This window comes from Colletotrichum lupini, chromosome 4, assembly GCF_023278565.1.
Source record: "Colletotrichum lupini chromosome 4, complete sequence".
NCBI lineage: Eukaryota > Fungi > Ascomycota > Sordariomycetes > Glomerellales > Glomerellaceae > Colletotrichum > Colletotrichum lupini.
The window spans coordinates 785,603-802,679 of record NC_064677.1 but is presented as its reverse complement, the minus strand read 5'-3'; the positions used below and the strand labels follow the sequence as shown (position 1 = coordinate 802,679).

The 17,077-nt window shown below is 45.1% G+C and overlaps 3 protein-coding genes across 3 annotated transcripts; 1 reads left to right on the top strand and 2 right to left on the bottom strand.

Moving 5' to 3' along the window:
* Window positions 1-575: 575 nt before the first annotated feature.
* Window positions 576-4,460, bottom strand: CLUP02_07337 (uncharacterized protein; the record flags this gene model as incomplete). Its single annotated transcript, XM_049286332.1, has 15 exons — window positions 576-602; window positions 743-1,509; window positions 1,600-1,745; window positions 1,938-1,978; window positions 2,040-2,055; window positions 2,114-2,166; window positions 2,246-2,355; window positions 2,437-2,489; window positions 2,548-2,586; window positions 2,656-2,748; window positions 2,995-3,181; window positions 3,251-3,465; window positions 3,564-4,161; window positions 4,234-4,372; window positions 4,440-4,460. 15 exons carry the CDS (start codon window positions 4,458-4,460, stop codon window positions 576-578), a joined length of 2,505 nt encoding a protein of 834 aa, XP_049143475.1.
* Window positions 4,461-6,582: 2,122 nt separating this feature from the next.
* CLUP02_07336 (uncharacterized protein) lies at window positions 6,583-12,738 on the bottom strand (the record flags this gene model as incomplete). Its single annotated transcript, XM_049286331.1, has 14 exons — window positions 6,583-6,630; window positions 7,083-7,298; window positions 9,285-9,686; window positions 9,780-9,819; window positions 10,147-10,178; window positions 10,261-10,276; window positions 10,411-10,485; window positions 10,572-10,694; window positions 10,816-10,961; window positions 11,053-11,077; window positions 11,143-11,229; window positions 11,395-11,448; window positions 11,740-11,809; window positions 11,874-12,738. 14 exons carry the CDS (start codon window positions 12,736-12,738, stop codon window positions 6,583-6,585), a joined length of 2,199 nt encoding a protein of 732 aa, XP_049143474.1.
* Window positions 12,739-14,178: 1,440 nt separating this feature from the next.
* Window positions 14,179-15,540, top strand: CLUP02_07335 (uncharacterized protein; the record flags this gene model as incomplete). The annotated part of the gene is made up of 1 exon (XM_049286330.1): window positions 14,179-15,540. One exon carries the CDS (start codon window positions 14,179-14,181, stop codon window positions 15,538-15,540), a length of 1,362 nt encoding a protein of 453 aa, XP_049143473.1.
* Window positions 15,541-17,077: the final 1,537 nt, after the last annotated feature.

Sequence of the window (17,077 nt, the reverse complement as noted above, 5' to 3'; positions counted from 1 at the left end):
AAATGACATTTGGTCTATCCTCGGCTGATATTACCAACTGAAGTTCACCAGAAAAGCAAGGTACCTACTGGAGTAGTTCCTCAGCTGCACATGAATGCAAAGCGCCACTCTAGGTTACGGAGTTGGCTAGCTGGATGCAAGCTGAAATCCAATGTAGCCACATCGCAAATATCAAAACACAACGTCTAGGCTAATTCCGGATACGATACAGTGATGCATGAAACTACTATACAGACCAGATCCGCGGGCAAGTGATTCAGAGAAAGGGAAATTGATAAGTTGGGAGCTCAGACATCCGTGATGATTGATGCAACCTACCTCACTTGTAATTACACTTGCGCGTTGATATTGACAAGTACCAAACGAAAAGAACGAAATTGAGCTTTAGCTGGGGATCGGGGGTGGAGGTATTGCATACAGGCAATGTCCCAGCTCAAGGTTGTTGCTCATCAAGGCAAGAGCGCAGGATGGCCATCAGTATTTCTAAGTATATTGAATGACCGATTTGATATTTAAGACGCCTAATGCTATTTATCGGCTTGAGCACTACTTTTGTAAAGTGGAGAGTCCACTCTCTAGAGGTCAGATCCGTAGGAAGGTGCCTTTATCATGTCATCGAGAAGCTCCGATCCTTATCCGCTCCAAGCCTCAAGTAATGGGATGCAGCAATGTGCCGCTTTTCGTAGAGGAGATCATGAATCTTCAGCCTAGGCCCGCCCCTGGGCCCTGGGCCTGTGAATACCAATTTGAATGCCTTACGTTGTGGATTTTGTGTTTCGATCTCTGCTTGGTCTTCGACCAAACCGATCAAGTTGTTTATCACAATGTCCATCCCCTGTTCTGTATCATGTCGACCAATAAAGTCGATAAAACAGGTAAGCTCGACTTTCCAGGACACTTTACGAACCAATTCTCTGAAAAAGCCGCATAAATATTCGATGTCGTCTCTCCTGGCGCTTTCGAAGGCCAGAACATTGCCAGCTTCATCTGGGCAGCACTTTCTGGCGTACCTCTCAACGACCTGATAGATTAGAGATGTCATCATAGTCAGAGCAGCAATCCCCGACTCGCTGCGTTCGTGATATCCCGTGCCCCCCATGAAGAAGACCAGAGATCCGAAGGGCTTGTCTGTAAGAAAGTCCAACCGCTTATGTTGGGCCATTCTACGACACAATACCGATAGTTGACTCAAACGAAAGTTGTCCCAGAGATAGTTGGAGTCCATATCGCAATCGATGAGTACTATGCATGACTTTCTGACTTGATCCCATGCTGCTACCTCGCGTGAGGCTAGGATCTGAGGCCAAAGTGGTCCATGAACCTCGTGCGATGCATAGTACAAGTCAACCTCTTTGTCTCCCACCCATTGAAGATCCTGATCGTCGCGGCCGTGAAGCCACCGGATGTCGGCACGATCGTTGTTGAGAGGAATTAGTTCCTGCATGGTATCCCATACTCCTTTTTCCGAGGCGGATTCCGGAGACGACATTATGGGCAATCTACAATGTCCTGGTCTTATATGTCAGTTTGCCATGACGGCAAGAGACATTGTGAGGAAAGCTACTGTGACTCACCACTATTTAACTAGCGGCAGCGCACCTTCAGGTAAACTTGAGTTTGAAATAAACTTGTAGCTAGGCTGCGTGGCTTCGGCTTTCTGAAAGTTCTTGTATGAGAAGATAGTTGTCGGGCCTTCTACCACCGGCGAAAAGACTGGTAAGCTGCGAAGATATGGATCTGAGACCCTGATAATGTCTTCAGTGGTGGGGAGATTCGTTGGTTGAGGTTTGATCAGGAAGAAAAGTCGATAGATCCGCTGCTGAAACTGGTAGTAATCTCTCCTCGAAATCGGCTACCCCCCATCCTATAAATACCAACTCCCAAGATAGACTGGCCTTTTGATGTTGAGCTACCTTTCCAGCAGTGACTCGGCTTACAAGTGCACACTGTCTTTACTCAACTGGAATCTTGTGAACATCTGCTTTGAACATGAGCATCTATGGCGGTGATGGCTTGATGCAGTACGGTGAGTGATCTACGCATGTTCCAATATCGCTTTTACCAGCATCAGCTTGGGGCGGTTACCATTCTTCTGGGCTTTGTGAAACATCACCATCCACTGGATTCGCCAAGGTAGCGGAGATCATTCTCGGAGCCTTGCAAAGGCTACAAAGAAATGTTTTGTGTTGTGACACCCCCCTTTCCTACTTTGTAGTGTTCACCAACGTTCAATTGCCAAGAAAACGTCAATATCAACGGGCGGTAAACTAGAAACATTAGACCTCATGAACGACATTCTCTTTGTATCGAGAAAACATTTACTTGGACGAATGATCCCCGTCACCGCACATTCATCTGTGGTGCTTGCACCCCTGAAAGGATTGCATGAGGCATACCTCATTTTATATCCATTAGGCTAGCCACTTGCAGGCTTACCATATTCTTCAATGGAGGTAGAACCAGCGAATTCTACTTGACGTGTTCCAGCACTAACAGGCTATATTGGCCATATTCATCTTACGAGTCGACTCTGATTACTTCGCTGACCTCTTAGGAGAAGAAATACTGTCATGGCATCCAATCCTCCTAGTTGTATTTCCAAATGATTACAGCTTTAGTTCTAAATATTTAAGACACTCTATTCACCAGGCAAACATCTGTACAAATGGTGCTGATCTGTGGGAGATCCAGACACTGAGTTCCCAGGGTGTTAGACTACATCTTGCTATCTCGTCAGGGGTGAAGATCCTGTTTTACGTCACCGTGGCCATGTGCTATTTTAGTCCCTATTTGCTTTGTGACTAGGCGTGGGCTAATCGGAAAGACTTGACCAGATAATTTCGTGGGCTGGTTGGAACCTACAGCCGCATTTGCAATCTTAGCCTGAAGGCTGAGAGTACTAAGTATTCGGTTTTGGATGATTGTTGTGCGGCATTGGCTAAGTACTTATCTGAATCAGAGCTGGAATTCTTTGCAGAGTATACAAAAGTCAACCCTGAGTTCCAGTGGGAAACAACATAGATGAGATGAAGTCCAGAGTCAAGAATGGAAGTCAAGTTTCGGAGGATGAGACAAGCCGGTAGATGAGCGGTGTACTGGAGCACATGAAGACGTTCTAAGGACCAGAATTTTGGAGTTGACTTTCTCCAGAATGTGATGATGTAGTAGATCTTTATGTAGACTAAGGTGAATTCATGACTAGACTAAAGGGGTCACCTATAGGTTGCGGCCCCCTAATTGTCAGCTCTACAGAATAATGAGAAACTTCGGTCCGGGTCCAATTTCAGCAAAGCTTTATCATCATGCTTCGGTCCTACCGAGATGAAATAATAGGATGATGCCATGTTGTTCTTTTCTTGGAGGAAACTTGACAGTGGTCCATCCGGTCCGGGACCAGTGAGGATCAACCTGAACGGCTGTGGAACCGGCACTTCTGTATGTTGATCTTTAACCAACGTGATCAACCTGCGCATGGCGGTGATCACCTCGCTCTCTGATTCATATAAGCCAATGGAGTCGACAACACAGTCGAGTGACCTCCACTTGGTTACTCTTTGCACTACCTTAGCGTCTTGAAGAACTCGCAGAGATATTCGATATCGTTGCGTTTGTTACTTTCGAAGCTCAGAGATTCGCCTGCTTCATCTGGACAGACCTTTCTCCCGTAGAGATCAACTACTTGATAGATGAGGGATGTCATCAAGGTCAAGCCAACGGGCCTCGATTCATGACGTTCCCGGCGATAGTACCCCCCCATGAAGAAGACGAGGGCACCAGGGGAGTTGTCCGTCGGAACGCGGTAGCCATTCCGCACATCGTTGATCCAACCCCAGCAAAAGGTTGATAATGGTGTTGTGTGTCGCTTTCCTGACTGCGGAGTACTTCCTAGTATATCGCAGTTGATGTGCAATACGCCTGACCCTTGTCTCTCCTTCCATGCTGTAATCTCTTTCGCTTCCTCAAATCTCAGATACAGTGGCTCACGGGGATCTCGATGTTTCGTATGGTAATCTTCCACCCAATTCAAATCTTCCTTGTCGCGATTTATTATGTTCTTGATATCTCCATCATCGCCAACCATCGTCAGCATTGTACTCCATATCCCTTTCAGACCAGTAGGTTCAGGTGCAGTCATGGTAGGCGATGAAGTATACTCTCGTCCTAGAACAGTCATCAAAAGTCAGAATGCACGAGGCTATCAACAATTGCCATACAGAACTCAGTGCTTGTGACTTACGGCGCTATGCATCGACACTTGATGCTGTGGGTAGGCTGTAGGTAGTGAAGACTTTTGCTTCTGGAGCTTCCTGGTAGCTCCGATGAGACGAGATTGTCGACCGAATTTCTTCTCACCGGCAGTAAGACAATCAAGCTATAGATACTCATGTTCAAACGCCCTCAAGAGTACACGAATCGAATTGCGAAGAGTCATGGTGGACTGTCCTTTGAATATGATTCATGTTTGGTGAAAAAAACACGCTTCTTTATGATCTATTCCTGAAGAAACCATATGATCTCTGCCTCCGGGCAGGTGATCACCGCTCGTGAGTCTTGAAATTTTGCAATTTACTCTCAACCCCTATCTTTTTCACTTTTGACCACCAGGCCCAGCTTTGATAGATACAAAGGAGCTTACCGCTAGCACGTTTCTAGAACCGAGGCTATCAAGATTGCGAAGTCCGAAAGGCCGATATTAAGGAATCCGCATTTCATGAGATGATGTCAATGTTGCCTCGTGGATTTGTCGTTTGTGCACGCAACTAGAAAGAAGAGTGCATATGCGCGGCTGTTCACTAGGCCCAAACAAAGACAGGAACAGTGAAAAACATGGCAGTCTATTCGCACCCCTGATAGACGGTTTGCGGGCTACCGGCGGTAGAGATTAAAGTGTAACAAAAACTGACATGAAAGGTTTGGTAGACTGCAGAAGTCACATCAGAGTCCCAATTACCTTTGACTCAAAGGACCTGTCATACGGGCTGAATTGAAGCACGCATCCGATCTGATACAAACCTTCATCTTCAAACGTCTTTATCGGGACGACAGTTCAGCCAGAGAAAATGTCAAAGTCAATGTGGATAATGCATGTCGTTGGCAAACGTCTCTGGAGTGGAAGCAATTCGCAAAGAGGCCCCTGCCGAAATGTCTGAAAAATCTTAACCCACACTCAACTGCCCTCATCGCATCACCTTTGGCGCCGTCGTCGCCGCATGACGTCAAGACCATCGCGATCGGATGAGAGCTATTGTAGTATGGCAGCGCCTACAAAGTCACGATGTGTGTGACCTGTTGGCTGTTCAGCATGTTGCAGCAGTTGAAATGCAGCAATTGCGGTATGCACGGGCGCTGCAAGGAGAGTCCATCAGTTCGCTGCTGAAGGTACGTCCCTCTGTTCAAGGGCTTTCCATTTTATGTTGTATGGCATATGTCCCATCCCCAGCTACGACCTATTCTATGTATTTTCCTGGACTTTGGCCAGCTTCCCCTGAGGGAAAGCCGAAAAAGGTATTTTTGGTGAAATCATCAAACATCTTCATCGCAGCACCGAAGTAGTGATTAGACTGTCGAATGGACATGCCTTTGTGCCAAAGATACTCATTTCGTGCTGGGGTCAAGAAACAGCGCACTTCTTTGTTGCCCCTAGCTTCGTTCTTGAATCTTAACCGCTCAGACCCTTGCCGACTCCCATGCCCATTCTTCCTACTTAGGATACTGCTGATTCAAATACATCAGACATCCAAGGTCTCAAAGCCCACACTGAGGCATGACTGTGAGCTGGCGGTAGAGGAAGCATGCTCAACCTCGCATTGTCTTGATCACATGCCGGCTACAACAAAGACAAGAACAGTCAATGTTCGAGTGTCCACTCCTGTGCGTACTTGTCGATATTTCATTGGGTTGTCTGTAGGCGGGAGAGGTCGGAATTGCGCAAACATCTGGGTGAGTATGTTCTGGCCAAAGAAATGGACAACGCCTTGGTGTTTTGCCTGCAATGAAATAGGCGGATTGGCGGGTGTCACATGCCTATCACTTTGAATCCAGCAGAGTACAGGTACCTTACCTATGCAGAAAACTTTCCAGGGCATGCCTACCCGCTGAAAGATCTGGTGAAACAAGGATGCTACCGCCCCTCATGGGCCACAGTCCCCCCCAAGCCTCAACTGCCATCCACCCGTCCGTGCATCAACTGCAGCCATAGCAGCCGGGACACCCAGGCGATGAATCCGTTGACCAATCCAGCCAAAAGAAACACACGACGAAGTACGACGTGTTTTACGGAAGACTCCTTATGCTTATCGAAGTATCCCAAGCACAAGGGCGGCGCGCAGCTCGAGAAGAACAAGTACCGATCACTGTAATAAGAAAGACATATCTTTTTCGTTTTTTTAAGCGCAATGATCGAAAATCACGCGGTATAGTACACTCGTTGAGTAAGGTACATATCACGCGCAATATGCTTAGACACTCAATCCATTTGAATTCTAAATAAGTAACGTTCAAAGCACCTTGTCTTACCGTGGCTCTCATTGTCCTAGGGCCAGACCTAAGTGACATCTTACTAAACCTGCGGTTAATGTACAATTAAATGACTTTCCTACAAAGTTTCAAAGCCTTAACACTCTTTGTTGCCTTGATGTCACTATTAGCACATAGGTATTCATCTTATTAAAAGCGAACCCACATCATTTTCAATTAAAGTAAGAAGAGCGCCAAACATCCCAGTCCTTCGCTCTACGTTGAAAATATAAAGCAGCTACTGCTCCGTTTGAAAACTTTCTAATATATAGTAAGGTATATTAACTGAAGATCTATCTAGTCATGTAAACCACACAAGATCTTATCTCTAGACTTAATTTCTTTTCGCCACTAATAATTATATGCCGAATGATATCGTCTATGTAAAACAGGACCCTTAATAAAGATTATTTCAAAAGGAAATCGTACCATAAAAAAAGCCCGTCAAAAGGTTGAGAGGAAGATTTTTCAGTGAAAACTTTCGGTACGGCAGGACCTGTACAGATCAATTTAAAGAAGGGCGCGATTTTGTTGATGTTAGCCAAGGCCAGCACAACCCCCATCACATCTTCAGAGTACGTATGGCTGTTGCGGGTACCGAGACCGTCGATGATGCAGATCATCTTTTTGTCGCGCTCGTTGAGCCGAGGTTCTGCTAGTCGGACTACACTCAAAAACATCTCACATAATGCGAGGGATCCAACTTCCGGTGATTCCAGCATTGCCTTAAAGTCGGTATACATGTACTTGATTTCGTTCGCGGTGAAGTAGTTCAAGTTTTTCTGGAATAAGTCGACCCACCCCCTTTTGGCCACCCCATTTCTCCATCCCAGCTACCGCATTAAAACCCTACCCACGATTTTTAAACTACTATAATAATTATAAAAATCGTCTAAATGTAATTCTTTTTTATATACTTATTTATTAATATATAATAGTTTTATATACCGAAAATAAAGTTATTCGGGCTCTTAAGGCTATTAGAAGAGGTCTCTTAGTTAATCGGGCCTTAATTAAGTTCGGAGTTCTAAGGTTAACTCTTCGTAACTATAAGAGAGGCTACTAAATAAGAGTAATAGTATTTATAGACCTCTAGAGGCTTCTTTTATAATAAGAAGACTAGTTAGCTTAGTAAGTTCGTATTTAGTATAATCTGGGCGTTATACTAATTTATAAATAGTTTATAAAATTCGCTAAGTAAGTTTTAAGATCCTAGGGGGATATAAATCTTCTTAAAAAGAGATAAATAGACGCTTTTTTAAAGAGGAATTTATTAATTAAGGTCTAGAAAAGTCGTACTATCGATTCGAGGCGTTTAAATAGGGCTATTACTAATATAATTAAGTTATAATTTAGATTACTTAATATACTAGAGATTAGTAATATTAAATAGGCTAATAAGTATAATATAAATAAGACTAGTATCCTAGAGGGTAAGGGATTTAATAGCTTAGTTTTAGGTAAAGTAGAGACTATAGTAGTATAAAAAAAAGAGCCTAGTTCGCATACTTAGGTATTTATAATTAAGTATATCTTTATTAATAGTCGAGCTATTAAATTACTAGTTATATATAAGGGAAAGTCGGTATAGTAATAGTAGTTTCTATTTAAACTTAACCCTTATACTAGTTAGGAGTTTATAGTAATAAATAATAACTAGATAACCGATAAGACTACCCTTAAGTAGTTAAAAATAGTGTTCTTACTATAGACTAAGACCCCCCCCCTTAAGGGGCTTAGTATACTTAATAAGCTTTAACTATTAGTTCTAAATAGCTATAAGAGTTATATAACAATAGAATTTATATAAGAATATTATAAAAATAACGTCTATTTACTATTCTTATTACTATATACTTCTTATATCCTCTAGCCGTTAAATATAGCTATTTTTAGACTTATTAAGTCTAAGTATAAGAAGGAGCTTAGTAAGGAGGATATAGTAAATAATTTTGTTATCGTTAGAAAGCGGTACTTCTTAAGCTATTATTAAAAAGCTCGTTTAGTTAGTCTAACGTTATTAAATATACGAAGTGGGTAGAAAGTAACTAGACTATATTCCCCTAATATAGCTAAACTACTTACTAATTTAATAGTCCTACCTAACCTAGTTATATTAACTAAAAAGACCGTAAATACTAAGTAAGTAACTAGTAATATTAAAAAAGCTATTAACTAGGTATTAGCGGCGTTTATTATTAATCAATTAATACTTAAAAAGGCTAGCGAGCTTTATAATTAGTTAAAGTTATTTATAGAGCTTAGTCTAGATTATAATACTTAATAACTACTATTTAAAAAAGTAAAAAAGGTATTTAGCGAGTAAGCCTACTATTTAATAATATCTTAGTACTATATTCGAGTTCTAAAAGCTAAAGTTAACTAATTAAGGCTATAGAAAAAAAAGAGTATACTAATAGACCTAAATACTAAGTTTGCGAATATTTAGGATATATAGAGAGCTTAGGAAGACTCTAGTAACTATCTAGTTAGTCCTAGTCGACTCGCAGGGGTCGAATTACCTAGGGAGAATAATAACTATATTATTATAGTAGTAAAAGATAGTTAATTAATTAAGTGTAGTTAGTAGCGATGTTTTGATACTATGTTTTGATGGGGTGGCCAAAAGGGGGGGGTGGCCAAAAGGGGGTGGGTCGACTTATCTGGTGCAGGAGGGCCCGAATTATAGTGCTTCCCCTAAGGGGCCCGTCTTTTTCCACATGTAGGCCACAGAAGAAGATTAGGCCGATATTATGCTTGCTTCGAACGTCGCCGACCAACTCAGCGCAGAGTATCGAAAAGGGGGTGACAACATAGTCGTCCATCGAGACGTTCAGCTCGAGGTCGTACACATGGACCCCATATAAGGAGTTCAGAGTGTAGCCAGAGAGATGGGTTCGGGGACCGTTCATAAATTTAAGCGACTTATCATAGAGAAAACGATTGGCCCCCGAACCCCCATCAAGCCAGTTTTCATATTGACATTGGTTGAAGATACTGTCGACTAGCCTTCGACCTGCTTTGTAGCCTTTGTCATCCTCGTGACCGCCCAAACCAAGCTCAACGAATACACGTTCTTGGTTGTATCGTTCCTTCAAGGCAATGTAGCATGTCTCTGTGTAACCAAGATCAGGGGCGAGCAAGATTTGCAATGATCTGAAGTATTCCGACTCGGTGGACATGATGAGCAACCTCAAGATACTTTCTCCTATAGATTGGGTTAGGTTAACAGTATGACACAAGGTATAGGGGCCATCACACACCTTGTTGAGAAAGTTGAGATTACCAATAAATCCAATATTGCTACTTGAAATCGTGGCACGCTAGTTGCCGTTTTGTAGAAGGGTTTTTAGGAAAGAGCGTTTGTGTGATTGATACAACGGTGAATAGTAGAAAAGTTGAATCTAGGCTGAGGGCTAAAGTCTCCGCAAGGAACAACTTTCACAAATTCAAGCGTGATGAGGCAGACTTATTTTTTAAAGTGCTTCAGACTTGCTTTAGATGATGACAGGTATAGAGTCTGAATGTCTTCTTTGTATTAAAGCCAAGGTATGTGTACTTTGAATGTCATGGGTTTAAATCTGATCTAGTACTGCGTTCATTCACACCATTCAAAGCATTTTGTGATACATGGCGGCGATATCGATCTTGGCTAGAAGGAACTATTCCCTGTATGACACTCTTTACCAAAGTCCTACCATGAGACGGGGGCAAAGTCTCCACACTTCAAGATATAGAACGAACAAAGTCGTGGGTACGCCTTTCAATGTCATACTCAGGCCTTTTTTTCTTTTTTGTTTTTTTTTCTGAATATAATTTTGGCCATTTGAAGTAGAATCCTGGGCAAAAGTTTGCCATGGGCTTGAAGCCTGGCGGTTAGAAGGGAATAATCACGCTTGCTGTGCTGCAGCCCAAATGGAGCCTTGTAAACAAAGATCGGGTATGAGATTATTCAAGCTGCAATACCACCTTTGTCATTAGCGCCTCTTAGCATGGTGTGTTTGGAGGTGGTAAGGAAAAGATAAGGCCTCATGATTTTTGTTATGTTTGTCTACAATGTTTGGAGGCGGTGAGTTGGAGACAAACCGTCATGAGACTTTTGCCTGTGCTCTTGAAAAGGTGGATCGGCAGATGTGTATTTCAGTACGTCCACGATACACGTAGTTGGATCGACAGAACTGGAGAGATTGTATCTAGCTCCCCTAACGATCAACCACCAAACACCAAGATCACGTTTCTCTTTGTAGTTTGAACAGCCCAGACCGCACCGTATGTTTGAGTGCTCAACTTAAAGATTACGGAAATTGTGGGGGAGGAGAAGGTTCAAGTCTGCGTTGCCGGAATAGTTCATCCGCAAATTTCTTGTTCAGAGGGGTTAATGACCAAATCACCATGCCAGTACCAATGAGTGGCTGAGCTTTGGACGTGTAACCGTCGGTCAGTGACTGTGATGAACAGTTTGGAGCTTGTGATACCATCCTACCCCTCTCTGTCTAGTAATTATTCAATTACTGCATCGACTACCTACCTTGCAACCCGCCTGTAGGCGAACGGGCTAGTGCTGCCATCTCCCACTTCTCACCACTATTCGTAGTAACGCTAGAGGTTGCAATCAACTAATCAAACTATTGGCAGCATGGAAGGTGCAGCGCCTCAGCAACAGAGACATTGGCTTGAGATGGATGCACTTCACCTGACTGCACATTGGTGTAGCTACCTGAATGATGCTCACGTAGCAAGAATTGCCTCAGCAAAGGCCTCTTATTTGTTTTGCTTTCAAATACTAACGTATTCTCTTATAAATTAGAGATCAGTTCGGATTGAATTATAAAAGTACCCTTATTCAATTCTTTCGGCAGAAGTTGAAGAACAGCACACGGATGGAGAGTCTTGATGCACATTCGATGTAAAGCGGGCAACGAATTCATGGGGCTGTCGATGGTGAAGTGTCAGCAGAGAGAGGTACTCGAATGTTTAGGCTGGATTGGGAACAGTTCTCAAAACTCGCTTTTCCGTCATTACTTTTTTTTTCTTGGGAAAGAACCAAGAGATAGTATGAGAAACATGAAGCACCTTTCTTCTTAAATATATAGCTCATCTTGAAAAGAAATTGTAGCAAATCAAGAATCTTCTAATTGATGCGATTTCGTGGTCGATGAAATATGATGATCTGTTCGCATCTTGGAATTTAGGATATAAAGATAGTAACTCTATAGACGAAACCCGTCATGCTTGCCAAATTCGACTTTGAAGCACAGATTCTGGTGCCCATCAGGACTTTTGAAACCCTCCCCTGGTTGACGGTCCAGGCGGCAACAGTGGTAGTGCTAAATCAACAAGATGGCAAGTGTCCTCACTTGGGAAGAGTGCATCATCCCAGTCGGTTAGATGAGGACTCGTACAGATCAGTTGGAAAGTCGGTACGTAGTCATCGCCAGTGTCACTCAGACGGACCATCTTCATTAAGGTCTGTATGACCTTAATTACTCCGGAAGAATCCTCCACGTCCCTGCGAGAACCCACACCATCAATGAAACAGACAATCCTTCGCTCTGGCTGCTGATGATCCTTCACTGGAGGGAGCGTTCGGATCACTATGTCGAGCATTCCACATAGTTGATCGAGATCATCTGTCTCAACTTCCTCGCGGAATTCGTGTCCAACCGATATGACATCTTTGTATTCAATTATAAACGCGCGGATGTAGTCGAAGATCTGGGCCAAGAGAGAGCGTATCATGAGCAGTCCTGTACTCACGCCGCGTTGGTGTGGTTCTCGACCGCAATAGAAGACAAGGCTGATGATGTTCCGATGCTCATTATGTTGCCTGACTTGAACGCATCGCAAGTCTTCTACCAGAGTGCTGCAGGCCAGTGACAATGGAGTCACTCTGAGGCCCCTGCACAAGGTCCAGGTGAGATGGGTGTCATCGGAGTTTTGCGACTCTCTGGGAGCTCGTAGACTGAGAGAACTATCGTAAATGAACAAGCTGCCCGGCTGCTTCTTGTTGATGAAATCTTTACAACAGACCATGGCTTTCGTGACAGATTCTCCCTTCTGGAATTGGACAGGGATATGGATCGCAGTTCCGTTGATGTGCCCAGTATCAACCGTTTCGTCGACGCTAACTTTTGGATTCCGTAGAAGTCTTATCAAGTCGTCTAAGTATTCTTGACCTTCTTCGATGGTCCATATTTGTGAACTTTCATCATGATCAGCCATGATGTGTGATTGAAGATACTCTCTTTTCTAGAACGGAGGTCATGAGCTGGATTTCTTGACGATAGATATGAGCCAAGTGTCGTCAGGAGTGAGGCTTACCAACAGAGTTAACACGAATCAAGAGATGGACCTCGACTTGATATCTCATCCCGAAGCAAATAAACCAGAAAATCTCCGCGAATACGAGAGGTAATCGCAGTCAGGAATGAGAAGTGAGAGTACGATGATCTACCCAGCAGATCAGGTTCTGTGTCGAATAATCTATGTAAATGAGTGAGGAGATGACATCAAATCATAAAGCAATCCCATACGGGCATTATAGTTTTATATCAACTTTTCCTGAGCTTGCATTGGGACTTCTGTGTGTCAGGATCCCAAGTCTGAAGCTCCGAACATATTCTTTGCACCAGACAGTAAACGACCCGTAAACCCCCCACCCCCCTTGCTCTCGCATGAATCCGAAAGCCGAATACCTTCCTGGGCGCTTTCAAGCTTCCCGCGAAAGCGAAAATGAAGGAAAATTGGTGCTGGTGATGCCCACTTAACGTTGCATCACCATGGACGACCTGGTTCTGCGTGCAACGTGTAGCTTTCATCAACGCTCTACTGGATAGCGACCGCATCTTTGGTATTAATCCAGACCTTTGGTGACCATCACTGAACAAGGTCCTTGATGTAGCCACCTCAGCACCCATACCTAGCCGTTGACTTTGGCTATGCGCAGTGAAGACAGAAACTGGGTAATAGCCAGCCATGAGCAATGAGGGAGGTAGGGACTGAAGTGGCTTGTGACTTTCGTTGGCTTCTCAAGCAAGCTGATAGGTATTCGCATCCGAGAAATCGTGTCAAAGACCAGCAGGGGATCTGCATGCATTCAGATTTTACTTCCCTGGGATTGTGTGCCTATGATCGAGTGCCTATGAGATGTGAGCCGGATGACAAGTTCATCGCGACTTTTTTTGGTAGAAAGGCTCAACCAAGAACTGTTTAGATCACATGCATAAGGCACATGAACTTAATGGAAATGACTGCATGTAACCTTCCCAATCATCGGGTATAAGCTTTGCATTATCTTTTGAACAGCCGTTCACCAATAGACTCCACTTCGGCATCAGGATATCACATTCATCATCACAACACAAAGAAAGTGGACGTATTTAAGTCTGCCCTACCGTGGTAGTTGAGCATCAGCAGGATTTTGTTAAGTAAGGTTGATTACTCAACCACTTTGTTGGTACACACTGTAGGTACCCGAGAGCGGTTGAGCTTTGACCCTCGGTGGCCAAGTGGCCGTGTTGGAACAGCTCGAAGCTTATCGTTTGTCGCGCTCCGCTTCCCATGATGCCATCCCCTCTTTCTTTACACATCTGCAGACCCGGCAGAGGCTCCCACTGATCCATGTAGCACCGAGTGAATCGCCCACAAAGGTGTCACGTCACGATGGCTTGGTGGCATGATCTACCTAATGAGCTTAAGAACCAAATTTGGGGCCATCTCCTCAAATGCGGCAGGGAAGAGAACCATCCATTAGCCCCGTACGCTTCCATCTCTTCCGAATGGCAGAAAATCATTGAACCCTTCGTCTTTGGAGACATGCACATCTCCCTACGTTCTCAAAAGTCCACCCCTAGCCGACGAAAGGTTGTCCAAGCCCGCAGTATCCTTACCAAACCGCGCCAGAAAGTCCTCAAGCGACTCCGTGTCCATATCGACTACGATGCCACCAAGACATCCAAAAGCTACAGGAGGGCCTTCGCGGAGGTCGTAGTCTCCTTGTTCGACTTGTTGCAAACCTGGAAGGCGGCAGACGCCAGAATCGGCCTCGAAATCGTCGAAGTCCGGCCCTGCGGTCCCCCGCTGCTCAAGTACGGACTAGAGCTCTTGCGGCAGCGAAAGTGGTCAATCGGTTGCGTGCGGTCGCTCCGCATCGTGAAACCACAATCTTACATTTCCCGCAGTACTGGGCCCGAGCTTGCCGACCTTATTTTGACTGGACTTGCGCCTGGTCTGGACACATTGGACTACAACTACGAAATCGGTTGCCGACCTGGATATAAGCACAAGCTTTGCCTAGTCACGGACTGGCAGATTGCGCCGGTCGAACTGAAGTCGCTCACTATCCGAGAATCCTGCGACCAGAGCAATTTGAACACGCAACATGATTGGATCGAATACATTCGCACGCATCAGGGCATCCCCGAGCAACTGTATCGTCAGAGCCGCGGGCTGGAGAACCTATGTGTCTCGTTTGCCATCGACGCTACTGACTTCTTTTCGCACATGATGGACCAGCCCAAGAACGAAGTCCCATCCCTTCAGGACAGCGTCGCTGGCCCTGATTGGCCTGAAATACAGGTCATCAGTCTGACGTCTCATTATATTTGGGACAAGGCACCCGAAATGACAAACAAGCTCCTGTTGTCAGCCGCGAGAGCTGCCCGACGGATGCCAAAGTTGAGAGTGATGGAGCTCTGGAACGCGCGGGAGCAATATATTATTTCGGCAGGCTGTTTCTGTTACTCCATTGAGAAAGGTGATACCCCAACTTTCACATGGGAGAGTACATGGGACTTCGAGATTGAAGAAGCGACAAAAGCGGCGTGGATCGATGCCGCCAAGTCACATTCTCCTGTTGGTCTGATTTTCGAAGTCCGAAAGGTTGCTGCTAAGCTACCGTGGCCCTTCTCACCTGCCCGGGCTCATGCGGATGCGTTTTCCTACCGCAATGCCTCTCAGTCTCTGGCTGGGTCAAGCACAGAAAACAGCTTGGGTCTGCACGTGGCTGATCTAGGGTTAAATTGAAAATTACTCCAATATGGAACTTCTTTCGTTGATTGATCCTTAGTCTCGAGTGAGTACTTAGTTTGAGATTGTAGATGAAATCAGAATTTCATCCTTTGCCTGTTTGAAAAACACCCATGACCAAGTTAATCCTACCCTCTTCATATTGATTACAAGAAACAAAGGGCACTCGTCCAAAAGTGCCGGTTTCGCTGCAGACCACAATCCTACATAGTCACTCAGCATTACGATAAATTTCGGTTGCCAAGAAGATTTTGATCTCTCCCACAAAGCAGAAGTTTGCATCAATGCCATCATTCCCGGCCGCGACGCAAGAGCTTCTAACCGACACTGAACGAGCGCGCCGCCGCATGGCACACGGAACTCTCAACTTCACTACTTTGCTTCCAAATGCCAAGGAACATCTTCGTGATTAACCTTTCAAGGTACTAGTCAACGACACTAAGGGCAGCCACAACGGCTCATGGTCACCGTCTCTCGCCAGGTCGGTAGTCTTCGCTCAGATTTAGATCAGCCACAGTCGCGCTAAGCGGGAGATGTTGGGGGCCTCCAGCTGGCATTGTTCTGGTTGTTCTGGACCGTGCTATCCCGTTGCCGCAGTCGCGCTCGATACGAACGTCTGTTCCCGCGTCATGAGCGGCCTTTTCCGTGTTTGTCTGGTTTGTGATGTTATATTGAAGGGTTGCATATCGGTCGGGGTTTCGCTGGTTGATGCTGGTCGTCAATTAAGGTAAGCAGGGGTTTCTTGCCGATCATATCGGTACTTGCGTATTGGCCACGTCCCAGCAGGGGTACATTAGTGCTTGGGGTGCTCTTGAGATCCGCGAGCTTAATGGTTCCTAGAATAACCGTAATACCGGGGTAGACAAAGTGCCAAGTCACCGAGTCGCAGGTAGGCCCGCGATGCGAAGTAGTGCCGACAGAGAAGCTAAGGGAGTTCGATCAAAGTCAGAAACAATGTTTCTGTCTGTCATGGAACATTGGGTTCTTGGGAGTGACGTCAATCTACTGATCTAGAGACACTAGGGAGAAGGGGCACAAGTCAAATGCAAACCGACAGACTATACTCAGAGTTGCATAACCCAGAACTGGAGGCTCCGGTAGCTTATTTCTAGACAGCGGTGTGAGTTCTCGTCCATGGTTGCGCGGGAACATGATTGAGGTGAGCTTATCGCCCACGGACGATTTTGGTGATTCCGTCCTCTTCAACATAAAACGCACGGCCAAGTATACCTGAAAGCCGCGGGCTATGAAAAAGGCCCAAATTGGGCGTTAGCGGGAGGCTTCGGTGGGCTTTCGACGGCGCCGTCGACATCGATGCGCCGCGCTACTGCAGGTCCTTGGCAAACATGAGCCTCTAAACATTCAACTTAACAGCACTACTTCGGGAATGAGCCAGGCAAGCCAGGGGTGACCGCGGAAGAGCTCAGGACCTCAGCGGTGAGGCTCTCATGTAAGTTACCTAGTTGCACGTTTCCACGCCCTCGGACCATTCACTACAGCAAACATAACGCCCGGCGCCCATTCCGGCTCGGAG